Consider the following 27,994-nt stretch of genomic DNA (forward strand, 5'->3'; position numbering starts at 1 on the left):
TAACAAGAGAGGAGGGCAGACCAAGAGGTGTGCAATGAGGGGATTGAGGCTTCAGGAGATTGGAAGAACTCAGCAGCTAGGAGAAGGCATAGTTTGGAGTAGGTGATGGGTCACCCTGAGGATTGTGGTTACCTGAAGGAAGGGGAGGGTTATGCTGGGTCAAGATTATAGGGGGCTGGAGTGGCCTGGTTTACAGAGGCTGATGGTTAGCTACTGGGTTGCCATCGGGATGAGGTAGCAGCCGGATTCCAGACAGGTAACATAGACTGGGAGGGTGAGCAGTTTACAGGAGAGCAGTGCCCCCTGCATCTGACATCACTCCTGTGCTCCTAGCTGTCTAAAAGATAGCCATACCCCCATGGAATGACCAGGGGCAGAGAAGAAGGCTCACTCTCTTGCCATAGAAAGCCCTGAGCTACTGGATGTAGTATAGGACCTGGGAGGTCATCTGGGGCAATACTGACCTTTAAGAACCTGGAGATGGACTTCTCACCAATGGCTTCTCTCTCTGCTTTGCAGGTGAGCCGGGTGCTGGTCCCTGGGGGCCGGTTCATCTCACTGACCTCTGCTGCCCCCCACTTTCGGACAAGACACTATGCCCAAGCCCGTTACGGCTGGTCCCTGAGGCATGCAACCTATAGCAGCGGTTTCCACTTCCATCTCTACCTCATGCACAAGGGCAAAGAGCTCAGTGTGGCCCAGCTGGCCCTTGGGGCCCAGATCCTCTCACCCCCCACACCTCCCACCTCACCCTGCTTCCTCCAGGACTCAGATCATGAGGACTTCCTCAGTGCCATTCAGCTGTGAGGCCAGAAGCATGGTCCTCCAGCCTTCTCTGCCTTTCTGCCCTGGCCTCCTTAAGAAGTTGGAATTCCTAACTCAGGGCTTAGGGTTGGGTCCAAGGTGCTCACATCCCAGGGGCCTCGTGCCTAAGATAGAACTGATGGGAACAACCCCCCATGAAACAATACAGCCTGGGTCAAACTAGATCCCAAGTCCCAGGTTTCTGGCTTTCTTCTTGGGTTCCTCAGATCTCTCCTGGGTTCCCTAGCTTCCTCCCCCACCATACTGAACCACTGGGTGGTTCATCCACTGGGGCAAAGCTCAGCACAACTCCTCTGCATGCCAGCCAGACTCAGAGACCATCCCTGGGGACTGTTACTGACCCCCAATCAACCTGGATTTTTCCACAGGAGGCTGCAGACTTTGAATCTAGATTGCTTTATGCTTCTGACCCCAGCTGCAGCCTCAACTCTGGTACTTATCCTGCTTGGGTTATGTATTTACCCAAGGAGTCTACTTGTAACGATGTTCTCAGGCCATGCTGGCCTGCCTGTGATTACTTGCCAACCTTTCCCTACCAGCAACATGCACCTGAGATTCCCAAGTACCTGCCCCCTGCCGCAAAAGGTATTGGAGCCATTTTGGCCTGGCTCCTGAGCAGACCGAAGCAGCGGCCACACACACACAGGGAGGTCTGTGTTTATTCACACACTCCTGGTACAGTGAGGATGGGGGAACATTTACAAAGGACACCCCTGGGTTGGGAACATCTCCAGGGCCACAGGTGTCATCCAAAGGTACAGAGCAGTCCCCATTTAGGTTTCCAGGGGCAGGACACAGGGGTCCAAGGTAAAATCAGACCTGGGCCCTTGGAAGGTGATACCTCTAGGGGAAGTGTCTGCCAGAGAGCTGCCTGGGGTCAGGTCTGGGCAGACTGGCCATGTGGTTGGTTACCATGTTGGGGGCTTACCCCATCCCAGCCTCAACACCCGTCCTATCTGCCAGGCGCAGAAGAGTGTGGCCGAGACCGTGGGGGGGAACCATGAGGGGAGCCAGTAAACAAAGAGTCGGATATAAAAATACAAATGTGCTGAGGAAGTCCCTTAGAAAGAGGCTGAGGCTGGGGTCACGCCAGACAAGGGTGGGGGTGAGGAGCGGCCTGGAGGGCTGGGCTCAGGTGGGTGTGAAGCTCATGCAAATACGCAGCCAAACATCCCTGGCCGCGCGCGCGCGGTCCGACACCCGGCAAGCAGCCGGGTCTGCAGACCAGACCGGCGGGAGAGGGGCGGGGAGGGGAGCCGTGCAGGAGGGGGCGGGCCGGGGGCTGAGGGCCGCGGGTCTCTGTCCGTTCCGGTGTGTGGGGTGGAGCTGCGGCCCGAGGTTCTAAAGTGCATGAGCGCGGCGGTGGGCTCCCGGCCGGTCCGCGCCGCCGCTACTGCCGCCGCCGTGGTGCTGAAGCGGACAGCTCCGGAGTGCCTGGCGGCGGCGGCAGCGACTCCGACCTGGAGGCGGCGCGGCCCTGCAGCCCCCGCCCGCGGGCGCCTGGGCCGGGGCGGGGGGCGCCGGCAGCCGCATCGCCGGCCCGCGCTCCTGGCCGCTGCGGGGCTGGGCCCGGAGCCCGCCGCCCGAGCCGGCGCGTCTACACTCCGGACGGCGGCTTCTCCCCCATCCCCTTCAGCACGTCGTCTATCCGGTCATCCTCGATCACCACTGCGCAGGGAGAAAGCGCGTCAGCCGCGCGGCCTCGGGGGGCGGCGGCGAGAACGGGCCCCGTGTCCTCGCGCCCCGCTCAGCTACTGCCCGTGGCCCAGCGGCGCCCCTCGGACTCCCGTGCCACAGTGCCCTCCCCATCCAAACTCTCCTGCCGACTCAACCCACTGCCGAGCCCAGCTCCCACAGACCCCTTCCCCTCCCTGTGGAGGAACGCCCCCTCTTCCAAAGGCTCCAGCCGCTCAACCTCCCTGTCCAAACCCTCCCGCCGCCTGAGCTCGCCTCCTTCCGAGCTGATCAGAAACCTTTTGCTCATGGGATCCCCCTCCTCAAATGGGATCTCCAGCTAGTCCAACCTAACCCTCTTGCTGCTTGAATCCCTCTTCCTATCCTGGCACCAAGAAAACCCCCTCCCCATACAGACAACCAGGACAACCAGGCCCTTCTGCCCTCTCACCAATCGGACATGCCTCCCCACCAGAAGGTTCTTCAGTAGCATCCACCGACTCAGTTTTTGATCCTGAAGAAGCGGCCCGTCGCCCCACGTTCCCACTTCCAGGCAGCCCCAAATGCCCCGGCCGGCCCCTCCCCCTCGCCTGGGTGCCAGGGCTCTACTTCCAGAGGTGGCGAGCATCAAATCCGGGGCACTGCGTTCCCGGGAGAGGGGAAGAGGGGGACACAATACTGCAGGGGGGACCCCCCCTCAAACCCTGGCCGGCGAGCGGCTGGCTGCACTGGTTTGCGGCAAGTGCTGCGGGCGCTTGGCGGGGAACTGCAGCCGGGGGGCGCCCAGCGGAGGGTTTCTGGGTCAGGCGGCGACTCCGGGGCCCGGCCGCGTACCTCTCTTGGCTCGGCCGATCTGGCCCAGCTTGGGGGGTCGCTTGGCTTGGTTGCCCGCGAAGAAGGAGTTGGTGTCCTGCAGGCGGCAGCTAAAGGAGAGGTCGGAGCCCTCGGGGTCGGCGCCGAAGCGGCCCATCTTGTCCTCACTGTAGGGCAGGATCTCGGACATGGCGGGCGCGGGGTGGGCGCGGGACTGCGGCGGGGCGCGGACCGCGGGCTAGCTGCCGGACCGGCCCTAGCTCAGCAGGGGAGCCGGCGGAAGGATGAAGTCATGCAGCATCCGGGGCTGCCGGGCCAAGCGGGGCCTCCTCCCCCGCGCCTCCGCCTCCCGGGCCGCTGGGCAGGCGGCGGCGGCGGCGGCGGCGGCGGTGGCGGGGACCGGGCGGGGGCGGTGCGCGGGGGGCGGGGGTGGCGGCGGCGGCGAGAGCGGAATGACGATGAGCGCCCGACTGCCGCAGAGCGCGGCGGGCGGGGCGCGGTGAAAGCGGGGCGGGCACCGGCCAAGGGAGAGAGGCGGGGCGGGGGGGTCAGGAGCGCGCCCAGCTCTCCAGAGAGGGAAGGGAGCGGCAGTGGGAGGGTCCTGCACCAAGACGGGAGTGGTGGCTAAGGCGAAGGGTACCGGCCAACGGGTGCAGGATCTGGTGGGGAGAGGCGGGACGGGGCAAGTGGCCGCGGAGGGAGCGAGCCCGGCACCCGAGGGGCGGGAGCAGAGACTGGCACCGAGGCTCTGAGAGGCGAACAACGGGGACTGGGAATTGGGGGGTAGGTCAGGGCCGGCATTCGAAGGAGGCAACACTGGAAATGCGGCAGAGAAAGGGTCGGGTATCGGGTGAGGTGTGCGGGACTGCGCGAACCCGCGGGACGCGGGAATAGCTCAGGGTAGTGGGTGTTGTCCCCGCCGTTGGCGCGCTCTTGTATCAGGTTTCTCTTCGAGTCTTAGACTGTTCATCTGGAATGTTTTTCTCTGACTGCCCTTCTGTGTCTCTGTCTCTGCCTATCCGTATGTCAGTCTATCTCTATGAGTCTGTCTGTATCTCTGTCTCTGTGCCCCATATCTTTGTGTCACGGTCTCTGTCTACGTCTGTCTTTTAAGTGTCTGTACCCTTCTGTATCTGTCTCCATGTTTGGCCCCTGTACCTATGTGCCACTGTGTCTCCATCTCCTGAGTCTCTGGGTATCTCGGTCTCTCCTCGGAAGGGTCTCGGTAACTGGGCCGACGCGCGCAGCAGGACAGGCCCCCACTCCCAGCGCTGCTGCTGGCGCCGAAACTCGGGCTCAGAGCGCCCGCCGCACCCTGTGGTTCTCCCGGTCCCGGGAGGCCCGCGCCTCGCGCGCAGTGTAGGAGGAATGAATGGCGGCGTCGCGGGGGGCGCCCTGGCTGCAGGTAACACAGGGAAGCCCGGAGCGCCTGAGGACGCAGCGCGCGCCCGCGTGTGCCGCGAGGTAGAGGGGGAGGGGCAGAGGGCCCCCCTGCCCCCGTTGCGGGTGGTCAGGTGACTATTCTCGCCGCACCGGTGGAAACGCGTCCTCTTCTTTCCGGCTCCCTCCCCACCTCGCCGGCTGGCCGTCAGCGGCGGCGTCACCTGCTAACTAGCTCGCAGGGGCTCTGGCGCAATCATTGGCCTTGGGGGAGGAGGGTGTCTCACATTCGGCGACAGTGACGACAGTGCTGATAAGGGTAATAATCATCCCGTATGTTCAGTCCAAACCGAGGCGGAGGGGTCTCCACTGTTCCGGAAGCGCTTTACCTCCTTCCCTCCAAATCACCCAGCTAGTGAGGCTGCTTGGTGCTGGGTCTCCTTCCTCCAACAACTCCTCACCAGGTGTTAGTCCCACAGAGACAGAGGCGAATGCAATGGTGGCTGCCCTCAGGGACCAGGACTGGGGGGAGGAGGTGGCGTCAGAGGATGGCTCTGTGCCGGCCACAAGGCTTCAGACCTGGGGTCCCATCCCTGTCAAGCCCTCCTCTGCTGTCTCTGGGATGAGGGCCGAAGTTGGAGGTGGAGGCCCAGCTGGAGTGATAGGAGTCGGGAGACCTGGAAGGACAAGAGAGGCTGGTGCTCAGGGTCACTAGGAGAAGGTCCAGAAAATTCCACTCCCACTGGAGGTTGTCCAGCAGTGGGTTTCAATCCAGGCTCTGACACTTTCTGTGTGACCTTGAACTAAAGGCCCCATAATGATAGTTTTAAAATTTAATTCATTTGTACTTGTAATATTTTAGGAAAATATGGAAAAATCACACAAAACTTTTGAAATATATCCTTCCAATCTTTTCCTCCTGCATTTGTATAATATGCATACCTCTCTGAGCCTCCAAGTTCTAGTCTGAAGCACAGAGATGATAGAACCTACATTAAGGACAGTTTGATAGATGAAATCATTGTCCTGAGGTGGATTGTCCCAGGAGGTAATGAACTGCCCCTCACCAAAAGTGAGAAAGGGGCCATGAGGGTTCTTGCCAAGGATGAGATTAGAACGTTGGATGGGGAGTTGAAGCAACTGTCTTTTCTCCCCCTCGAATGAGGGAGATTAAGCAACTTAACTTGGAATTCATTTGTTTAGCTCCTTCTGAAATAATCTTATTCCTGTCCCAGCTGTGCATACTGTATCACAACTAAAGCAAAAGACCTAAGTGCAAAATCGTAAAAGTATAGCAATATATAAGCTTCAGCTGTGTTGTAAAAATGTGGGGGGAGTTCTTTAAATTGTGATTCTCTGCTTAAAATTTTGATGTTCTGCATCCCTGCCCATGAGGCAAAAATTCATTTTCACAGCTAAAATGAAATAAAGTTTGTTTGGAGTTTTGTGACCGTGCATTGAGTTTCTCAATTCAGAGTCCCTCAAAACCTAGTGGACTTGATCCATATGTTCTAAACATAATAGTACGCTTTTTGACAATTGAGCATTAATGGTACTTTTATTCAAGGGGAAACCGTGGGGTTGTGTAGTGGGTTGAATAGGGTCCCCCCTAAAATTCATGTCCACCTGGAACCTCAGAATGGGACTTTATTTGGAAATAGGGTCTTTGCGGATGTAATTAGTTAAATTAAGATGAGGTTATACTGGAGTAGGGTGGGCCCTCAATCCAATCACTGGTGTCTTTATAAGCAGAGGACAGATGTACAAAGACACATACACACAGCGGAGAAGGCCATGTGGGGAAGCGGTGATGCGGCTACAAGCCAAGACACGCCAAGGATGGCCGGGACCCATAGAAGTTGGAAGAGGCAAGGAAGGATTCTTCCCTAGAGTCTTTGGAGGGAGTATGGTCCTGCCGACACCTTGATTTTGGACTTCTCACCTCCAGAACTGCGAGAGAATAAGTTTCTATTGTTTTAAGCCATCTAATTTGTGGCGCTCTGTTACAGCAGTCCTAGGAAACAAATACAACCTGTTACAAATATTTCTGGGCCATCTTTTTACATCTCTCATGACCACGTTTCTCCTTCCTTAAACTTTCTCTTGGGGCCCTTTGCTCCCACCCCGTCCATTCAAAGGAAGTCCACATCATGAGGGTATTTCTGGGACTCATTCTATTTTGCAGGGCTGATAAATCACAAAAAGGAATGAGGCAGATCTGTGTGGATTGACGGGTAAGATCTCCAAGGACTGCCAAAATGTCACCAAATAACAAGTGCAGAGTATGATTTCATATATGAGAAAAAAGGATACATACACAGATATGCGTACACACCTACATACATGCACACACACACACACACATAGTGTGTTTAGGTATGTAAATGGATATAAAAGAGAGATCTGGAAGGATACATACCAAACAGGTAATAATGTTTATCTCTGAGGATGGTACTGGGATCCTTGCAGAATGAATTTCATCTTTTATTCCGTATACTTCTGGAGTATGTTACATTTACAATAAAAAGGTTTTAATGATTTTTTTAAAAAGGTTTAAAGCCAATGATACAGTCCATTTACCAAACATCACACTCGTGCCCCAGACAAATCAGTTGACTTAGAAAGGAGCATAGTAGTTAAGAGCATGGAGTTTACATTCAATTCAAGGATCTACCTTCTACCTAATGTGTGACTTGGAGTATGTTATTAAGTTTTGTTGTGTCTTAGGTTCCTCATCTGCAGAATAGGGACAATGATACAGGTAGAATCTATCTTATTAGGTCATTGCAAGGATTAAATAAGTTAGCATACTTAAAGGGCTTAGGTAAGTGCCAGACAATAGAATTCTTAGCTAATATTATAGAGGAAAGCATAAAGAAAAAGTTAAAAGTAATTTTATCATTAAATATATTCGTATTAACATTTTTTGCATGTCCTTCCAATCTCTTTTTTTACTTGTGCTTTTATAACTTTTTGCTTCACAGAAATGAGATTTTGTAATCCTTTTTCTCCTCCATTTAACTTTATGTGGAGGCTATTTCCCCATAGCATTAACTCTTCTTTTCCATCATTTATAAATACTGCATTGTATCCCACTGTATAGATGTTTGATTTACTCAAGTCCTTGCTCTTGAACATTGAATTCCCCCCATCGGTTTGTTTGGTTTTTTTTTTTATTATAGACAGTGCTGTGATGAACAAATCTTGCAGGAAAAAAATGGCCCCAATTTTTTGTAGCTCCTCCGACCTACAAGTAATCCCTGAATCTGGGCTTGACCATCTGACTTGCTTTGCCCAATAGGGACATTAGCAAATGTGATGCAAGCACAGGCTTGAAAAGTGTTTATGTACTGGGGCTTGCCCTGTTTTTTGTTGCTGGGAATCCTGAGATCACCATATGAAGAAGCCTGAGTTAGCCTACTGGAGGAGAGACCACATAGAGACAGGGCTCAGTCATCCTAGCTGAGGCCCAGACATGTAAATGAGGCCATTCAGCTCCTGCTGAGCTGACTCAGACCTGAAGAACCGTGCAATCAACACACTGAACGTGAGAAATAATAAATGTTTGCTATTTTAATCCATGAGGTTTGGGGAGATTTGTTATGCAGCACAAGCTAATTGATACAAACATCCTATGAATAATGATTATTTCCTGGAACAATTTCCTAGAATTAGACTTTCTGGGTCAAAGAGTGTGTTCCCTTACACCTTTTGATTCATATTGCCAAAAAGGTTCTATCAGTTTATAAGCTACCAACAATATATGAGAGCGCCCGTATTTGCCATCTTTGTCAACACTGGACATTAATGTTTCTTGTTATCTTCATGACTACATTGTCCTTATAAATTTAACACATAAACCATCGTCCATTCCCTCTTAATTCACAATCAATTTAGAGACAAACAAAGACAAAAGGAAAAAAAAAAAGATTACTCCTGTAGAAAAAGAAGAGCAGAAAAGAGAGAGAAAATAATAGAATGAGAGAGTAAAACAGAGTCAAAGAAACACAGAGGAAACACAAAGGAAAGAAAATACAGTTATAGAATAGAGTGACCTCCGAGTCTCTTATACATAGGATACCTAACATGTAGTCAGGAATAGTTATGAGCCTAAGAAATGATTTGGGTCATGAAAGAGGCATGGAAAGGAAATGTCCGTTTAGGCCAAGCCTAGTGAAACTGAGAACCCTGTAAAAGTACCAGGCTCTTTCATATGTGGCTGCATTTAATTCTCACGGCAACTCTGACAAAGGGAGGATTGTTCCCATTTTACAGATGAAGAAGAATTAAGGGTCAGAGCTTTCAAGTAATTTGATGAATATCATACAGCTGATAAAGAATTGAGTCCAGATTTGAGTCCAGGTCTGTCTGGCTTGAAAACTGTTGCCTCTTACTCTTCTAGAGAGGATGTGGCAGAAGACTAGCAACTAATGTTGGGAGGAAGTATACGCTCCTTTTGATTCATATTGCCAAACTGCTCTCGAGAAAGGAGCCAGACTGCCTGGGTTTGAATCCCAGCTCTGCTACTTACTAGCTGTGTGACTCTTAGCCTTTCTATGCCTCAGGTCCTCAACTGTAAAATGGCTTCATAGGTGCCATGAGGGTAGATGAGTACGTAGATGTAAAGCACCTAAACAGCGGCTGGCACGTCAAAAGTGCTGTATGAGCTGCTGTTTCCAGTATGGCAGTGCAGCAGCCCTGGGACTATCTCTAATGAGCCTCTTGCCTTCTTCAGTAGCTTTGATTGCATTCACACGGCTGTATCATGGTGGGATTTCCCATGGAGCAGGACTGACCCTGCTGCCATGCTTCCCTTCATCCAGGCTTAGGAGGGGAGGGGCAGGAGGTGAGTGCTGTGATGCCACATTGTCATCAGAGTGAACAGGAACAACTCCAGAGACTTGTTCCAAGTGGATATGTCAAGGCCTTGCTGCTCCAGACCCCAGTATGGCCAGATGTGAACACTCCTTGCTCGGGGAACCCCTGACTAACCCAGAACTCATCTGCATACTCTACTATTTGGGAAACAGAACAGGCTGCCTCCAGCCTTACAATTCTCATTTCTAACTCTAGGATTTTAATAACAACAACAATAATAATAGCAGTTAACACATTGAGCACCCAGTAGGTGCCAGACACCATCCTAAGCACTTTATAAGTATTATTTCATTTAATTCTCACAACCATCCTTTGAAATAGGTACTATTCTTATTTCAATTTTACAAGTGAGGAAATTGAGTCTAAATCTAGAATCTTTCATCCTAACGATGACACTGTGCTATCTCTTGTTTGAGAACATGCAATTTGGGGGTGGAAAATGCCAAAGAAAGCAATCCAACATTTCTCAGCACGGTCCATTCATCATCCATCCTTTTTCAGCCACAAGAGCCTTCTATGTGAGAACCACTTGCAGCAAGATGTCTGAGAAGCAAGGTGAGAGTCAAGAAATGGATTATGGATTTGCCACCATTCCAAGCCTTCTCAGGTCCAATTCATGTACTCTGTCAGGGAGGAGAGAGGAGGATAAGGAACTTCTTTAAAAACTATGGCAAAAAACACTCGGCACTTTTCAGTGCAGCAGACTGCAACACCGCCAGGCCTGATTAAGGAATGACAATATGGAAGGCAGATGGCAGATGCATAGATGCCACACTATTGCCTTTCAGTTAAACACTGCTTGGTGGGTTTTTTTTTCTTTCTTTCTTGTAAACCTCCCAAGTAAAATGGTTTGCTTTCCTCAAGTTAGAAGTGTTAGCACGTCTTTTCTTTAAATATCTGCGGATGGCTGTTTTTTTCCCTGCCAGTTTGTCACCATCTGTAACCCTCCCTTTTTGAGATGATCTGATGACAACAATTATCTTGGAGAGTAAGAGTGCAGTCTTGGAGCAGCGCGTAAGAGTAGAGTCAGAGTGTGGGCTGTGTGTGCCTGCTGCCCGTGCACTTTTGTGTGTGTGTGTGTGTGCGCGTGTACGGAACCACAGTGGAGTTTGTGTGTTGGCTCTGGGTGCCTTGTGCGTGTACACATTGTGTGTGAGTATGCAGTGTGTACATTCTGTGTCTCCTGTGGGTGTGGACTGTGCGTTGGGCTGGGTGCTTGTCTGGGTGGACTGTGGGTCTATGTGCTCTTGTGGGTCAATTCCTGTGTGCTGCTCGGCCCACGTACGGGCTGAGGAGGGGCTGAGCGGACTGCTGGGGGAAGACGCTTCTCATGAGAGCAGAATTTCTCAAAGGTGTTTTAAGGGGATAGAGAGGGCCTGCAGTTTGGGGAACTGGGCCAAGAACTATTAGCAGCGTTTGGGCCTGGGTCATGGGAATGTAGATTATGGGTGGCTTGCAAGAGAGTGTTGCAGGCATAGGAGGCTGAGCATGAAGAGGAGAGGGGTCCTGGTGGTTCTGGAGGGCGGCTCGCTCCGGCTGGGGCGGCCGCTTGGGCGCAAGCCGCTCAGCAGGGCAGGGCGGGCCGCGGGCCCCGAGCGCGGTCAGGGCGCAGGGCGCTGGGCGGATGGTGGGGAGCGGCGGGCGCGCTCCTCCCCTCCCCGCGTCTCCCCCACCCCTGGGCGGCGCCGCGGGGGGAGGGGGCTCGGGCCGGCTGGGGTGGCGGCGGCCGCCGAGCGAGGGGCTGCGGCGGCGGCTGTGATGGCGGGCGGCGGTGGGGCCGGGCCGGGGGCCGAGGCCGCGGCCTGGGCGAGGGCCAGCCGCCGGGAGCCCTGAGGTGCCGGCCGCCCCGACTCCACCATGAGCGTCGCGTTGCAGGAGCTGGGCGGCGGCGGCAACGTGAGTGCGGGCCCGGGCTCCGGGGCCGAGGACCTGGTGGAGCGGGGGTGAGGCCGGGGGCTCGGGCTCACGGAGACGGGCTGCGGACTTGAGGGGGCGCTGGTCGGGGGGACCCCAGGCCGCGGAGGCCGGCAGGAGGAAAGGGGCTCTCACTGCAGGCAGGAGGGCGCCGGCCGGGCGAGGGGCATCGGGGCAGGGCCGTGGGCCAGCAGCCGGCTCTGCCTGACCTCGGTTGGCGTCCCCGACTGTCTGGCAGATGGTGGAGTACAAACGGGCCACGCTGCGGGATGAAGACGCTCCCGAGACCCCCGTAGAGGGCGGGGCCTCCCCGGACGCCGTGGAGGTGGGCAAGGGGGTGCTCCCTTTCCCGCCAGGCCCGAGCCCTGCCATGACGCCTGGCACATCCAGGAGCTCTGGGCTGGCCTGGAAGCCCACCTGCCCCTACCTCCGCTCCATCTCTGGCCTCTGCGCTAGGACTATGGTGAGGCGATTTTAAGCCATGACGTTGCACAAAACAGGCTTGGGGGCTCAACTCAGCCTGCGTTATTGCCCCTGTGCCCAAAGTTAAGCCCATGAGCATCTTTGCTCCATGGCTTGGACACTGCCCGTGCCTTCCCCCTCTGGGAGGACTTCTGTGATCTTGGATCCCCACCTGCAGTTTGCTAGCTCGCTGTCACTCTGTGTCCCCCAGGTGGGATTCCGGAAGAGGACAAGATACTTCTTGAGCTCGCGCACCCAGCTGGAGCTGGTCTTGGCAGGTGTCTCTCTACTGCTGGCTGCACTGCTTCTGGGCTGCTTTGTGGCCCTGGGGGTCCAGTACCACAGAGGTAGGTGGGCCCACACCTGCCACCAGCCATCCTAGCTGTGGGGGCTCTGGAGGCTGAAGGGCCACTAAGATTTTCTCTGCTTGGGGCTAGCCTTCCCCAACTTTTCTCTCTCCTCCCAACCTTCTTGCTGTCATGGGCCCCCCAAAGTATTTGCCTCTCCCAGACTGACTGACAGGCCCCTACCCCCTGGCCGTGTCCCCTGCCGCAGACCCATCCCACAGCACCTGCCTCACAGAGGCCTGTATTCAAGTGGCTGGAAAAATCCTGGAGTCCCTGGACCGTGGGATGAGCCCCTGTGAGGACTTTTACCAGTTTTCCTGTGGAGGCTGGATTCGGAGGAACCCCCTGCCCGACGGGCGTTCTCGCTGGAACACCTTCAACAGCCTGTGGGACCAGAACCAGGCCATACTGAAGCACCTGCTTGGTGAGCGGGCCTGTTAGGGAGGTGTGCCGAGTGTGTGCCTCCTGCCCAGCACCAGGCTTGGCACTTAGTAGGTACTTGATAATGTTCAGGAATGAATGAATAAGTGGATGACTGCAAACACTCCTGGGGTAGGGGATGCAGAGAGCAGGGGGCTCCTGAGAGGCGGAGATGGGTTTGAGCGGGGCAGACCTCTGAGTATAATGAAGGGACTTCTCTCTGCACTCTGGTGGGAGCACTGTTGAGGTGCACTGGGCACCAGGGGGTCTGTAGTCCTTAGAGATCTTTCAGGGTCTCCATGGGCAGGGGAGAGGAAGCCACGCTTTGCTGTTTCAGACAGTCTTCCTGAGTCTGAATCAGGACTGCCCCGTGAGAAGGCAAGGAGAGGGACCAAGCAAGGGCCCGGGACCCCTCTCAGCAGTTAGCACAGTTGCCATGTGGACCTGTGTTCTACCCTGCAGAAAACACCACCTTCAACTCCAGCAGTGAGGCTGAGCGGAAGACGCAGCGCTTCTACCTATCCTGCCTGCAGGTGGAGCGCATTGAGGAGCTGGGAGCCCAGCCGCTGCGAGACCTCATTGACAAGGTAGGGCCCCTGTTGGGCTTCGGGCAGGGGCAGCAGGACAGGCCCCAGAAAGCTTTGGGGACCCCTGTGCCATAGGTTCTGCTATGGTCTCTACTCAGATCGGTGGTTGGAACGTTACTGGGCCCTGGGACCAGGACAACTTCATGGAGGTGCTGAAGGCAGTAGCAGGGACCTACAGGGCTACCCCCTTTTTCACTGTCTACGTGAGCGCCGACTCTAAGAGTTCCAACAGCAATGTTATCCAGGTACAGGGCTGGGGAAGGGTGGGGAGGGACTTAGGGACTGTTTGATGAGCCCAGACTCCCTTCCCCTGTGACAGGCAGGCTGGGTGCCCCCTCCTGCACAAGAGTCCAGGTTTCTGGATGGTGGAGGCCTCACTCCCTTACTTTGCCATTGCAGGTGGACCAGTCTGGGCTCTTTCTACCCTCTCGAGATTACTACCTAAACAGGACTGCCAATGAGAAAGTAAGGAGCATCGTCAGAACACCCACCCCACCCACCTGTTGAGCTGGGCTGATCCCTATTAACTTTTGCCTTTGCTCAGGGTCAGAGTGGGGAAGGTGCGCCCATGCTGTCGCCTAGTGAGCCAACTACCATTTCTTCTTTCTTTCTTTTTCCCTTCCTTCCTTCCCTCTTTTCACTCCCTCCCTCCCTTCTTTTCTTCCTTCCTTTCCCTTTCCTTCCCCCCCTTCCTTCTTCCCTTCTTCCCTTCTTTCCTTCATCTTATTCTTCCAGGGAAACATTTTATAGGCACCTGCCGTGTGCCAGGTGCGGTAGGGGAATTCTGAGATGTACGTTTCAGAGCCATTGTCACAGGATGCTTTCAGGGTAGATGGGTTCATGGTCCTAGATAGCTGGGAAGAAGGCTCAAAGATGGTCCCTAGGTCTCAGGAGAGACTCAGGTAGCCGGAGAAGGTTTCCTAATGAGACTGCATTTGAGCCAGGCCCTGTAGAATCTCCAGGAGTGGGTGAGGGCAGAGAAGAGTTTAATCAAAAATGTTGAAGAAGGAAAGGCTAAGGCATGTTTGGACCAAGGGAAGGGGTCTAGTTTGGCAAAAGGTAGAGCTCAAAGCAGATGAGAGGCTGCAAAGGTGGGTAGAGACTAGTTATGGAGGGGACCTGGAATGCCACCCTGAGCAGTTTGTTGTATACACCTCAGAGAGCCATTGTCTGCCCCAGAGAGGGGAGGGAGTGACCCAGTGAGCAGTACTTTGGGGAGCCAGTTTGGCTGGGTGTGAAAAGTAGATGCAAGAGAGGGAGCCCGGAGGTCAGCTAAGAGTCTCTGCAGTACTCCAGGCTCTGGGTCTGTAAGGACCCAAATGGGGGGAGGGGAGAGGGAGTGTTAGGAAGGGGAGGACGCAAGAGACATAATCTAGTCCGAATCATGAATTATTGGTGACTGGATGTTAGAAGAGAGGAAGAGGAGGAGGAGGAGGAAGAGGTAAATAGAGTGGAGACTGAAAGCCTGAATGATGGTAGAGTGGAGGGGTCCTTAGAGAATCAGGCATGTCTGGAGGAAGAACCAGCTTGGGATACATGGGGGAAGAGGAGACAGTATGAAGTCACAGGAAAAGGGCAGACTTAGGACTCAGACCTTGATTTCGGTCTCAGCTCTGCAGCTTGGTGCAAGTTGATTAAGCTTCCTGAGGCTGTTTCTTCATCTGTAAAATGGGGAGTTTAGCATGTGCCTCATATGGTGCTTGGGGTGGAGGGGGATGCAAGTTTATGCTCCTGCATGTGGCAGACCCTCAGAGTGGGAGCCGCTCATTTTAGACATGTGAGTTTGAGGGACCTGGGCACCATCTGTATGGAGAGGTCGGCAGGCAGCTGTGAGAGCTGGGTAGAGTCCTGGAGAGAAGACGAGCCTGGAGGGAGCTGAGGGCTTGAGGGGCATCTCCTTAGAAACCTAGGTGAAGGCTTAGGAGAGATGAGAATGAGGGGAAGAATAGAGAAGGGAAAGACAGAGATGTTTTGTATTTTAAGGGCAGTGGGAGAAAGAGAGCCAGCAAAGGAGACTGCTATGGAGAGGGACAACCAGGAGAGTCACTTGTCCTTTCATTCGCTCTCAAACACTTCCTGAGCATTCCTCAGGCAGACCTGCCTCTAGGCATGTGGTGAACAACACGTTGCCACTGCCTTCTAAGTGGGGGAGAAGATGTGAAATGGCTCGATGGAAAGTGATCCTGTGCACAGTCGCTGGGACTGTCATAGAGGAAAAGCATGGCGTTCTGAGAGTGAGCGTATCAGGGAATGGTGAGTCCTAGGGTGAGGGTAGGCTGCAGTGAAGGGAGAGCGTTCAGGCAAAGGGAAGACCTTATGCAAAGGCTCTGAGGTGGGACCGAGTATGACCCATTGATGGACCAGAGAGGGAAGCAGGAGGGGAGAGTGGGCCAAGTCCTTCTGGACAGGTGTGCAGACTCATATTATGCATGGACATTGTGGGTCAAGGTTCCCCAAAGAAATAGAAACTCAAAAGTGGGGAGGAGTGTGAACAGATGTGTGGTTTTGACATCACCTGAGTCAGAGGAGGAGAGAATTTTGAGAATGCAGGAGAGAACTACATGGTCCAACACTTGGAAAGGGCAAGAGAAAGCCTTGATTTGGCCCTCACTGTGTGGCTGGTTGTCTTGGGCAGGAAGTCTCCTGTGCCAGCATTTAGGGGAAGCTGCAGAGCAAAAGGTTCTGATAGGATAAAAACTTAAGAGTAAAGCAGAGTTCAGGAAGGTCTCAAAGTAAGCCTTAAGCTGAAGGTAAGGAGGTAGGGAGAGAAAGGGGTAAGTGAGTGAGGGGTTGAGGGGGCAAGATCACTGGTTGAGCCAACCATTCGCCTTAGGAGCTGGGATGACTGGGACCGGGACTCAGACTTCTTCCTCAGACACCAGCAGCCGGGAAGAGGAGAGGTGGGAAAAAGGAGAAACTGCAGTACAGAGAATGGATATTAAAGGATCTAAACTTGGTAGAGTGGAAGAGGAGATGGCCTTTGACAATTAAGGGAGCCCAGGGTGGGGCTTCAGGGCAAGAGTGAGGAGTGGTTCCCGGGAGGAGGCCACAGGGAGTCAGTGCTGAGCAGCACTGAGGGTCTCTTTGCAGGTTCTCATCTCTTCATTCACCAAATATTTACCGAGCACCTACTATGTGCCAGGTGCTGTGCTAGAGCCTGAGACAACAGTGGAGAACAGAGCAAAGAGACCTGCCCTCAGGCAGCTTGCCTGCCAGCAGGGGCTGAGGCAATGTGAGTACCCTAGGTCCAGTTAATGCTGACGCTTTGGCCCTGGAGTCATCAGGCTTGGGCCACATTCAAACTCTGCCATCTGCTAGTTTGTGGTAGGAGTCAAGTCATATAACGTCCCAAGCTCCCATACAGTGGTGAATAAGCCGCTGTAACTTGGAACAGTGCTCTCCTAAAACTTACCTTCTCCTTGGGGAAACAGATGGTAAGCAAGTGCAGAAATAAATAAACAAGATCCTAGCAGCTGGTGATAAGCAGGATGACAGAAATGAAGCAGGGCCATCCAGGAAAGCTTCTATGAGGAAGGTCTGCAGACGAGATGGTGACCAGAGTTGGTGTCCAGAACAGCCTCTCAGCCTTGGACAGGACTTGTTGCTGTGCTCTGAGAATGATTTGGGGCCTTGACAGGTGCTTACCGCCTACCTGGACTACATGGAGGAGCTGGGCATGCTGCTGGGTGGAAGGCCAGCCTCCACACGGGAGCAGATGCGGCAGGTGCTGGAGCTGGAGATACAACTGGCCAACATCACAGTGCCCCAGGACCAGCGGCGGGATGAGGAGAAGATCTATCACAAGATGAGCATTGCAGAGCTGCAGGTGGGGCGGGCGGGGAATAGAGACAGCTGGGAGGGGCCAGCCCTGGCACACACCGCCTGGCTTCCCTTCATGCTATCTTCCTGAGGCAGCCAATCCTCTCCTCATTTCCATGCTTTTCTGAGCTTTTCAGCTGCGCTATTGCTATCCTGGAAAGAAAGTGTCCATTTTAGGCCACTCTCACTGGGCAATCCCTGGTTCCTTTCATGTTGCATGAGGATGCATAGAGGGATTATGTTAAAAATCTATAACAACTTGTACAAGATGTCCACAAAACAATCAGAAGAGATATGGAAGCATCTCCTGGAGGGCCCTTACTGTGCCAGGCATTGACCCTTTAGTTGTTGGATTATGGAGAAGTTGGGTAAGGGGAGTTCTAGGGGAGATGTCAGGTATGTAGGGGCCCTGGGTAGTATCAGGGGAGTGGTATCTTAACTACTGTTTTGAAAATATTTGACTATCTGTGCCCCAGCTGAATATTACACATGATGGTTTTCCTTGTATAAGAAGTGATTGGGGGGCTGGCCCCGTGGCCGAGTGGTTAAGTTCACACGCTCCGCTGCAGGTGGCCCAGGGTTTCGTTGGTTCGAATCCTGGGCGTGGACATGGCACTGCTCATCAAACCATGCTGAGGCAGCATCACACATGCCACAACTAGAAGGACCCACAACGAAGAATATACAACTATGTACTGGGGACTTTGGGGAGAAAAAGGAAAAAAAATAAAATCTTTAAAAAAAAAAAAAAGAAGAAGTGATTGGGCTCTCAGATTGTGGAGTAGTCAGGCCTGGAAAAGGGTTTATTGCAGGAAGGGGCTACCAAGCAGCAGGTAGCTGTTGCCATGACAATGGGAAGGGCTCCTAGGCTCCAGCACATCATTGGGGAAGGGGTTTGCTGGAAGGCAGGCAGGCAGGCATGCAGGGAGATTTGAGATTTTTCTGCTTGCAGGCCCTGGCTCCCTCGATGGACTGGCTGGAGTTCCTGTCTTTCTTACTATCACCGCTGGAGCTGAGTGATTCTGAGCCCGTGGTGGTATATGGGATGGATTATTTGCAGCAGGTGTCAGAGCTCATCAACCGCACGGAGCCAAGGTCAGGGGGAGCCCAAGATGTGGATGGTGGGGCTCAGGGCTCTGTGTGGGTCCCAAGTAGGGACCAGGCATGGGGCACTGGCACAGCCAGACACAGAGCAGCATTTGACAAGACCCTGGACCTTCCAAATACCAAACCGAATGTCTGTGGCCTATTCCCCTAGGCTGGGGCTTAAGGGGCCCACTTGTGATCTCTAGTCCCACACTTTGCCCCAACCTGACTTCCACAGGCAGGTGTGTGGTCCCAGGGGGAGAGAGAGGGGTTCTGGGATAGCTCCCACATATGCCTCTGGGGACTCCTGCTGCCTGCACATTGGTAGAGCTGGTTTGGCGTGGAAGTGGTACCCCGCCTGCTGTTGCCTTACATTCTGGTCTGGATGCCAGCATCCTGAATAACTACCTGATCTGGAACCTGGTGCAGAAGACAACCTCGAGCCTGGACCGCCGCTTTGAGTCTGCGCAAGAGAAGCTGCTGGAGACCCTCTATGGCACCAAGAAGGTAGGCTTTCTGATTCCGCCCCCATCTTCCGATCCAGTCTAGCTAATGCTTCATACCTACTGTGTGTCAGGACCATTTGCCTCTGAGTTTAGTATAGAGCCCAGGATTAGGAGTCAAGCTGACTTGGGTTCCAATCCCAACACCTCCATTTTTTTAGTTTATGGGACCTTGGGCATGTCTGCCAGCCTCTCTGACTCTCCTTTCCTGGTCTGTAAAACAGGAATATCTTTCAGAGTTGTCATGAGGACTAACTGAGTTAATGTAAGAAAGCATCTATCCAGTGCATGCTGTGTATAGGTACTCAGCTTTGGTGGTAATGGTGAAGAAGAAGATGAATAAATGCAGTTCTTAGTTTCAAGATGCCCCGTTAAGTAGGGGAAGTGGACATGTAAACAAACATTATATTTTGGGGTGATAAGTGCTCATATTGAGTGAAAGACCTTCTTTGTGCTATAGGACAGAGGTGGGAACAGCACATTCTACCTGGAGGGATGGGGGGCTTTAGGAAAGGCTTCTCTGAAGAGGTGACATTTGAAGATTGAGTTCACCAAGAAAGCAAGGGAGAAGGGCATTCCAGACAGAAGGAATAGGATGTGCAAATTCCCAGAGGCCAGAAGGAGCATGGTGGGTTTGCATGTGGTCTGGTATGAGCTTGAGAACAGGGCACCGAGAGGCTGGGGGTGGTGAGGTGGGCCTGGGGCAGTCCATGAAGGGACCTGAATGCTGAGAAGTCTGGCCTTGATTCTTTCAGGAATGGGGAACCATGGGATGGTTTTAAGCAGAGGAGTAACCCGGTTAGATTTATGTATTAGATCATCTTTCTGGGAGCTAAATGGAAGATGGTGGGGAATGTCAGAGGAGGGGATGAGAATGTGGAGTCAGAGTGTCTAGTTAGGAGGCCACTGCAATCTTCAGGCAAGATGAGAGGGTTGTAGGGCAGACAAGTGGCAATGGGGTGGACAGGCGAGATGGTTAAGAAAAGTAGGAGGTGGAGGAACCTGGTGATTCCCAGGTTTCTGGCACAGGAGACTGACTGGATATAGGACCAAGAAATGGAGCTGAGCAAAGAAATGTCTGGCCCCCAATGGGCCTCTTAGAAACTTAAGAGGAGGAGAGTGCTGAGAACAGAGTGGGCAGCACACGTGTTCCTCCTGAGGTTTCACTGCTGGAGTTGGCAAACTTTGTGATATTTGCTTTCGTTTTCCCTGGAGTCTGAGGGAGAGATGGCACCCAAAACCCGGGCCTGCTATGTCCAGAGCTGAGAGGGGCTGGTCCCAGAGACAGAGAAAGGCCCTCAGACTGGAGGACAAAGCTATCTCTGTGAGGCCTGACTCTTTGTCCCTTACAGTCCTGCATGCCAAGGTGGCAGACCTGCGTCTCCAACACGGATGACGCCCTTGGCTTCGCTTTGGGCTCCCTCTTTGTGAAGGCCACGTTTGACCGGCAAAGCAAGGAAATTGTGAGTCCACGAGGTTCTTCCGACACCACCTCTTGTTTTAGTTAAAATTCACTGTTCATATTGGGTGCATATATATAGGAAAAAAAAAACTGGAAAGAAATTCATCAACAAATTAACAGTGATTACTTTGGGTGGTGTGATTAAGAGGGATTCTTTTGGTCCTTTAAAGTTTTCTGTATTTTCCAAATTTTCTACAATGAGTTTGTGTTACCTATATAATTAGAAAAATAATATTTATTTGTTTATTAGGAGATGATAATGAATGTAATTAAAGTACTACTTACAAGGATGTTTATGGCAGTGTTGTTTATATTGGGGAAAATGAAAACACTTTAAGTGTCCAATCATAGAGGACTGGAAAAATAAATTGTGGTTAGGATGGATTATGAGGCAGCCTTAAAACTGATGATCATTAACTTCAAAAAAGTAGGTTGTAAAATAAATTTATGTTGTACAGCATAATTCCGTATTATATATGTCTATCTGGGCAAGAAAAGACACTAGAAGCAGAAAATCAAAATGTTAAAAGGAGTTATCTCTGAGTGATAGGATTATAAGTGGTCTATTTACTTCAACTCTTCTCAATTTTCCAAATTTTCTGCTATTGATGCCTTCCTTTCACAAACATATAAAAATCAACATGTATATTAAATTATAATTTAGTAAGTTCAGTTAACTTATTGCCAATTAAAATTTTGGTTAATTAGAAGAAAAGCCAACCACAATCGCAGTACCTTCACAAATCGTGTTTCCTTCTCATCCTCCTCAGATGCTCAGCCTAGTTCAGGAGTCTGGGCACTCCCACATGTTCCCCTGGAAGGAGGGGGATGGGGCACTAGGGTAGACGGGGAGAAAGGATGCGTTAATGGGAGTAGGAGGCCGACTTGTGCCCCGTCCCTCCCAGGCAGAGGGGATGATCAGCGAGATCCGGACGGCCTTTGAGGATGCCCTGGGACAGCTGGTTTGGATGGATGAGAAGACCCGCCAGGCGGCCAAGGAGAAAGTAAGCCGTGGCCAGGGTTGGGGCGCCATCTGGAGGTGGGGATGGAGGATACAGGTTTTTTGGGAGCCTGGGGAGGGAAACCCTTAACCTGGTCTTTTCAGGCAGAAGCCATCTATGACATGATTGGTTTCCCAGACTTCATCCTGGAACCCAAAGAGCTGGATGATGTTTATGATGGGGTGAGTACCTCTGCTCACCAGGCCTGAGCTTCAGCCCCGGGTGGGGACACTATTCTCTGGGCTCAGTAATCAGGGCTCGAGCCCTGGAAGAGAAGGAGGTGCTCATTGGATCCTTTCAGGGGCAAGTGCAGGCAACCAACGTTGCTCAAGTGCTGGCTCTGTGCCAGGCTGCAGACCAGACAGCAGTAGAATGCAGTGTTAACAGGCAGGGATTTGTAGTCAAACCTGAGTCAGATCCTGTTCCTACCCTTACCTAACCGTGTAACCTTGGACAAGTTATATACCCTCGCTGGGGCTCAGTTTCTTCATCTGTAAAATGGGGGTGCTATTTTACATAGGTCCACAGGTGCTCTTTAAATGTTGGCAATTATTATTCACTAGATATTTTACTCCCATTTTACACTTGAGGAAACTGAGGCTCAGAGAGGTGCTAATTGGTAGCCAAACTGGGACTATTATCTTCTCCAATGTGTTTTCTCACTTGCTTCCTACTTCCTGCCATTCTCATAGTATGAAGTCTCTGAAGATTCCTTCTTCCAGAACATGTTGAATCTGTACAACTTCTCTGCTAAAGTGATGGCTGACCAGCTCCGCAAGCCTCCCAGCCGGGACCAGTGAGCATGGGGGCCGCAGACACATGGGGGCAGCAGGAGAGGTGGGGGAGGTTTCCAGGGCTGGGGGAAGGGAATCGCAAGACTGATCCCAAACCAGAGGCACAATGTCCTTGCAGGAGGTAGGTCAGGACTGCTGGGCTGCGAGGGGCATCGGGGGGTCAGGAGGCTCAGCCTCTCCCTCTTCCCCCAGGTGGAGCATGACCCCCCAGACAGTGAATGCCTACTACCTTCCAACCAAGAATGAAATTGTCTTCCCTGCCGGCATCCTGCAGGCCCCCTTCTACGCCCGTAACCACCCCAAGTGTGTCTGAGGCAGGAGGGGCTGGGTGCTGGGGCCTGGGCCTGCGGGTGAGCTGGGGGCAGGGCTGGAAGTAGGATCTGCAAGCCCCCTCTCCATGTCCTCACTCAGCATTCCTCACTTACCAGGGCTCTGAACTTTGGTGGCATCGGTGTGGTGATGGGCCACGAGTTGACACATGCCTTTGATGACCAAGGTAGAGGCTCATGGAGTTGTCCCCCCTAGCTTAGAATTCCCAGTGGTTCCTGCAGGGCCTTGAGATGTTGGGAGCAGGCCCCAGGGACCCTGGAGTCTGTGAACTAGGGCTGGGAGGGGTGCTCCTGCCTCCAAGGGTTGAGCTCTGGTCTCCATGGGGTGCAAAGTTTAGTTTTCCTCAGGGCGCGAGTATGACAAGGAAGGGAACCTGCGGCCATGGTGGCAGAATGAGTCTCTGGCAGCCTTCCGGAATCACACAGCCTGCATGGAGGAGCAGTACAGCCAGTACCAGGTCAACGGGGAGAAGCTCAATGGCCGCCAGACACTGGGGGAAAACATCGCTGACAACGGGGGGCTTAAGGCTGCCTACAATGTGAGTGGCCCAGCCAGCCCTCCAGTGGCTGAGGCCCACCTACCCTGGGGGAGAAGGGTGCTGGGTGGAGATGGTGGGCAGGCCCTGATGGACTTGCCGCCCCGTGTCCAACCCCAGGCTTACAAAGCGTGGCTGAGAAAGCACGGGGAGGAGCAGCAGCTGCCAGCTGTGGGGCTCACCAACCACCAGCTCTTCTTTGTGGGATTTGCCCAGGTATTGCCCTCCTGGGAGGCCCAGCGTCTGCCACTCTCCCAGTCCCTCCTGGGCGTGTCATTAGAAGTCTTGGGGCATGCAGGAAAGGGACTGGGCCATGGGGCCAAAGATGGGATTTGGATTGTGGTCTGGGAAGGCCTCATGCCCGGAGCCTCTCGGCTGGGGCCATGGAAGCGTGTGAGGAGGCCTGAGGGAGAACTCTTCAGGAGGCTTTTGCAGATCTCAGAGGGCAGGGCTGCCCTGCTTGAGGGGGCAGGGGGTGGGGGGCAGGATTGATCCTCATGCTGTTCCTGTGAGGTGGCTGTGGAGGAGGAAACTAAAGCTCGGGGACAAAGTGGCTCGTCCAGGGCTACCCAGGAATAAAGTAAGTGGCAGAGTGTGACTCAGGCAGGGTCTCCTCTAGGTCCTTTGCCCTACAGCAGGCCACCTCTGGAGGCTGGGCTTCCTCCCCTCAGACATGTCCATCCTGGGCAACTCAATTTCCAGAGCAGCTTTGAAAGGCCTTCAAGGAATTTGGGAGGGAGGGTGCATTCCCCTTCCTTGGTGCTGATAGCAAGGGGATGGGGCTGAGATGCTGGCTGAGCCCCCTCCTGTGTCCCTGAGGCCTCCTGAGCTGAGGGGCTGGGGCAGTAGTGGTTTGTGTCCCTGGGATGGCTCTACTGCAGCCAAGACTGTGGCCCTGCCTGCATTAGACACCGTATGTCCCCGTGTCTGTCCTGGCCTGCAGGTGTGGTGCTCGGTCCGCACACCCGAGAGCTCTCACGAGGGGCTGGTGACCGATCCCCACAGCCCTGCCCGCTTCCGTGTGCTGGGCACTCTCTCCAACTCCCGTGACTTCCTGCGGCACTTCGGCTGCCCTGTCGGCTCCCCCATGAACCCAGGGCAGCTGTGTGAGGTGTGGTAGACCTGGGTCCAGGGAGAAATGGCTGGCTGTTGCCAGGGCCTGGGGCAGCTCGCCCAGCAAGGCTGTTTGCTCCAGGGTTTGGAGAAGGCAAATGCCAGCCGGGCTGGGTCCAGCCCCTCCACACCACAGGTGACATGAGTCCCAGTCCCTCCTCAACCACCACATCGTGCCTCTGCTTTGGAGGTACCCCTGCCTCCAGCAGAGCCCCCACCATTCACTGTGACATCTTTGCATGTCACCCTGCCTGGAGGAGGCCTGGGTAGGGGGCCCCAGCTCCCACAGGAATGAGTCCGCCTCCTCTGGTTCCAAGCTCCCTCAGCTTGGTGGCCATAGGGCCTGCTGTGCCTGCCATACTCTGATCAGGCAGGGCCTGGGTGGTGTGCCTCCCACACTTCTCCCTGAGGCTCACTCAGTGCTCACTTAGGAGTGGACTCAGCTCCTTTCAGCCCCACCCTCAGGGGCTGCCCCCACCCCATGTTCCTCATGCTGCTGCTTCCAACACTGCTGCCAACCCTCATGACAGACCACCTGTGCTCAGCTCTTAGTGGAAGTCTGAGGGCCTTCCCAAGCCTTCCTGCTGCCTCCCAGTTTCCCTGGGCTCAGAGGGGAAGTGTGTACGTGTAGGGGATACTAGTTCCTGTGTCCTGGGGTGCAAGTCTTAGGGGGTGACTGATCCTCCCTGGACCAAACAGGAAAGTACAGCAGGGAGAGGGAAGGACAGAGTTTATTTTTACAGGGAAGAGGGTGGGGAGGGAGTGGTCTTGGCCCTGTAGGACCCTGTGCCAATAAATAGACACGCATCAGTCAGCCTGTCTCTTCCTTCAGTCCTGTTTTCATTTATTCATTTACTCATTCCACCAGTATTTATTCAGCACCTACTGAATGCCAAGCCCTCTTCTAGACACTCATTTACCCACTCACCAGACACAGGGGACTGAAATTTGAAGCCCTAAGACGACAAGATGGAGGAATGGAACGGGGTTGAGTCAGGCTGGACAGTCTATCCTCTGCTCTGTGGTGGCTGTATTCCCATAGCCAGCTGTTCCACAGCTGGAAAGATTTGCTACTGCCCTCCACATGCAGTCAGGTGCATGCAGCCAGGCCTGACACTGAGTTTGGGTAACTACCGGGCCAGGGTCGGCTTGGAAGATGGGTGGCCCTTACCCTGCACTGGAGGGAAGCCCTGGCCAAGGTAGCACGCCACTCCCTGGAGCTCAGAGCACCGGCCTCTGCTTGTGGCTGGAAAGACATGCATTTCCACATGGCCTCAAAGGCTCAGTGCTCCTGAGAGTCACTCATCCCTCCTCACACTCATCAAGGCCTCCAACGTGCCAGGCGCAGAGACTGTAGATATGGCTGCCACCCTCCAGAGCGAGGGAGGGAAAAGGGGCATTTTCTGAATACCTCTTGTGTTCCAGGCGCCTCTGCTAGGTGGCTCATTTCTTTATTCATTCATTTATTAATGTATACATTCATAGATTTTTTTTAAAAGTGTATTGATTCCTAACAATGTGCCAGGCACGGGTGATGCAAAGATGAATAAGATGATTCCTTCCCTCAGGTGACCCCTTTCCTGTTGGCACTTTCACTTTCATGAGCTCATCCAATCCTCAGAGCAACATACTTCATAAGTGCTCCAGTTTCCATTTTACAGATCTAACTCTAACCACTTGCAGCCAAGGAGACCTGGATTGAAATGGAAGCTCTGATAGCTGTATGAGCTTGAGCCTACCCCCTAACCTCCATGAGCCTCAGTTTCTTTATTGTAAAATGAGAACCAGAGCAAAACAGTGGAAAGAGTCCAGTCTCAATTCTCTTGAAAACTCAGTGTTCCCCAAGGTGTAAGTAGGGAGGGTTTGTTAAGTTTGGAGGGTAAGAGTGAAGCTTTGGCAGTGATTGCTGCTGGGGTCCCTGGTCCATGGGCCATGGCATCAGCATGTGTCCCACAGTCTGTATCCTATCCCAGCACCAGACTCTTCCTATAAAGAGCTATATGTGGGCCCCTTTCAAGTTATTGGAGGTGCTGGCTGCTCACCAAGGGAAGGAAACAGCTGGCTACTCAGAAAGGAACAAAGTGGCCTCGGAAACTCTGTGACCAAGGGAAAGCATGGCTTGAGCTTCTGAGAGCACAACTCCAGGAGGGATGGCAAGGCGTATTGGAAAGAGGAGGGCCATCACATCTGGAAACCTGGCTCTAGCTCCACTCTGCCACCCACTAGCTGTGTGATACTAGGCCTGGCTCAGCCCCTCTGTAGGTTTCAGTATCCTTAGCAGTCCGTAAAATAAGTGGGTTGGATGAGATGATCTCTGAGGACCAGATCAGCTTTACTGTTTTAAGAAGTGAATTCATGGGCTTAGCAAGTTCCAGAACCCAAAGAAATATTAAGAAATTACTTGTGAAGTTTGGGTGTTGCACAGAGGATGAAATTTGTAATGTCAGAGAGTGTAATGACTGAGGAGAGAGGCTTGGCAGCATAAAGCCTTGCTTCCCTTGACTCCTGGTTTCAGAGGCCAGCTTAGGATGCTTACTAGCTGGCCATTGTGACATTAAAATGTGGTATTTGGGGCTGGCCTGTGGCTGAGTGGTTAAGTTTGTGCGCTCTACTTTGGTGGCTCAGGGTTTCACCAGTCCAGATCCTGGGTGCGGACCTAGCACTGCTCATCAAGCCATGCTGAGGTGGCATCCAACATAGCAGAACTAAAAGGACCTACAACTAGAATATACAACTATGTACTAGGGGGCTCTGGGAAGAAGAAGAGAAAAAAACAAAAGATTGGCAACAGATGTTATCTCAGGGTCAATCTGAAAAAAAAAAAAAACACTCAATATTTTTGGGCTGGCCCCGTGGTATAGTGGTTAATTTCGCACACTCTACCCCGGTGGCCTGGGGTTCACCAGCCTGGATCCTGGGTGCAAAGCTACATACTGCTTGTCAAGCCATGTTGCGGCAGGCATCCCATATATAAAGTAGAGGAAGATGGGCACGGATGTTAGCTCAGGGCCTATTGTCCTGAGCAGAAAGAGGAGGATTAGTGACAGATGTTAGCTTAGGGCTAATCTTCCTCAAAAAACAAACAAACAACTCCATATTTGCAAAAGGGTTAAAGTGTCTAATAATAATTAGCAGCTCTCATTTACCAAGTCCCTATTTGTTTAAGCCTGTGCTGAGCACTTTAAAAACATCATCTCATTAAATTCCCACAACAACTTAAAAAGAGGTTCTATCATTGTCTCTATTTTACAAGTGGAGAAACTAAGGGAAAAGATTCCATAACTTCAAGACAGATTGCATTAAAGTCAGGTTTGGAACTCAGATCCTCAGATTTGGAACTCAGATGCTCTAAATCACCACCATTTAGTCTTCTAGAGTTTAGACTCAAGCATAGACATCTGTCTTCTGGGCTTCATCATGCTTCCAAGTGAGACCATCACCAGCAGGTGCATTTCAATGCCACCCAGCTCCCCTGGGCTAGGCTCCTGTGACAACCAGGCAGATGCAGGAAACCTAAGCACATGTTGAGCTCAAATTAAGCCAGGCAGCACCTGTTTGTTGAGCACTCTGCAGGTGCTTGGTTCCAGAGGCAAGGCAAGGTGAACATCAGGTGACAGATGTAGACTTCACCCTTAGTAGCCCTGCCAAGCTGATAAATACACATTTGTGATATGGTCTGGTCTTTTAAGGCAGAAGGGGAAATAAAAGATGGTGCTCCTGGGTGGACACATGAGAGCAGTTATTGGTAAGGTGCTGGGCCATACCCTAACACTGTCCCATTGGGAAGTCAGACTAATTCCAATGCACAATAAGGTAACATATACCAAACAATGTGATTTCACACTTGGAAGCACTCTGGAAATCTCAAGTGGGAGAGAATAATCCATAAAATAAGCACAGTTTCAGCAGACCTATCATGATTCACAAATGGAGAATCCCAAGTTTCCCAATGCCCAGCTCTGGGCTCCAAAGAGAGTCCCAAGTTGGCCATGATTATTATTTTTTTTTTGAGGAAGATTAGCCCTGAGCTAACACCTGCAACCAATCCTCC

General features: G+C 52.8%; 2 protein-coding genes across 15 annotated transcripts in view; one reads left to right on the top strand and one right to left on the bottom strand.

Annotated features, from left to right (window-relative positions):
• ECE2 (endothelin converting enzyme 2) overlaps window positions 1-24,757 on the top strand; it is a 30,041-nt gene extending 5,284 nt beyond the window's left edge. Inside the window, exons 1-19 of one of the 14 annotated variants that reach the window (XM_070583307.1) lie at window positions 10,563-10,922; window positions 11,723-11,947; window positions 12,158-12,293; window positions 12,502-12,717; window positions 13,176-13,300; window positions 13,399-13,545; window positions 13,700-13,765; window positions 16,938-17,126; window positions 18,072-18,214; window positions 18,598-18,712; window positions 20,061-20,171; window positions 21,076-21,174; window positions 21,276-21,353; window positions 21,864-21,967; window positions 22,158-22,268; window positions 22,394-22,461; window positions 22,643-22,833; window positions 22,951-23,046; window positions 23,774-24,757. In XM_070583307.1, the coding sequence (XP_070439408.1) occupies window positions 11,723-11,947; window positions 12,158-12,293; window positions 12,502-12,717; window positions 13,176-13,300; window positions 13,399-13,545; window positions 13,700-13,765; window positions 16,938-17,126; window positions 18,072-18,214; window positions 18,598-18,712; window positions 20,061-20,171; window positions 21,076-21,174; window positions 21,276-21,353; window positions 21,864-21,967; window positions 22,158-22,268; window positions 22,394-22,461; window positions 22,643-22,833; window positions 22,951-23,046; window positions 23,774-23,950 (2,397 nt within the window). In that variant the 5' untranslated portion in view covers window positions 10,563-10,922 and the 3' untranslated portion in view covers window positions 23,951-24,757. Of the gene's footprint in view, window positions 1-519; window positions 1,864-10,562; window positions 10,923-11,281; window positions 11,514-11,722; window positions 11,948-12,157; window positions 12,294-12,501; window positions 12,718-13,175; window positions 13,301-13,398; window positions 13,546-13,699; window positions 13,766-16,937; window positions 17,127-18,071; window positions 18,215-18,597; window positions 18,713-20,060; window positions 20,172-21,075; window positions 21,175-21,275; window positions 21,354-21,863; window positions 21,968-22,157; window positions 22,269-22,393; window positions 22,462-22,642; window positions 22,834-22,950; window positions 23,433-23,773 lie in introns of those variants that run through there. The other 13 variants (XM_070583312.1, XM_070583305.1, XM_008525993.2 and 10 more) reach the window with 13 other exon arrangements.
• Window positions 2,279-3,651, bottom strand: CAMK2N2 (calcium/calmodulin dependent protein kinase II inhibitor 2). The gene is made up of 2 exons (XM_008525973.2): window positions 3,334-3,651; window positions 2,279-2,493 (listed from the first exon to the last, which is right to left on the bottom strand). Exons 1-2 carry the CDS (start codon window positions 3,500-3,502, stop codon window positions 2,423-2,425), a joined length of 240 nt encoding a protein of 79 aa, XP_008524195.1. The 5' UTR covers window positions 3,503-3,651; the 3' UTR covers window positions 2,279-2,422.
• Window positions 24,758-27,994: the final 3,237 nt, after the last annotated feature.

The sequence above is a fragment of the Equus przewalskii genome, chromosome 18 (genome assembly GCF_037783145.1).
Source record: "Equus przewalskii isolate Varuska chromosome 18, EquPr2, whole genome shotgun sequence".
Lineage (NCBI taxonomy): Eukaryota > Metazoa > Chordata > Mammalia > Perissodactyla > Equidae > Equus > Equus przewalskii.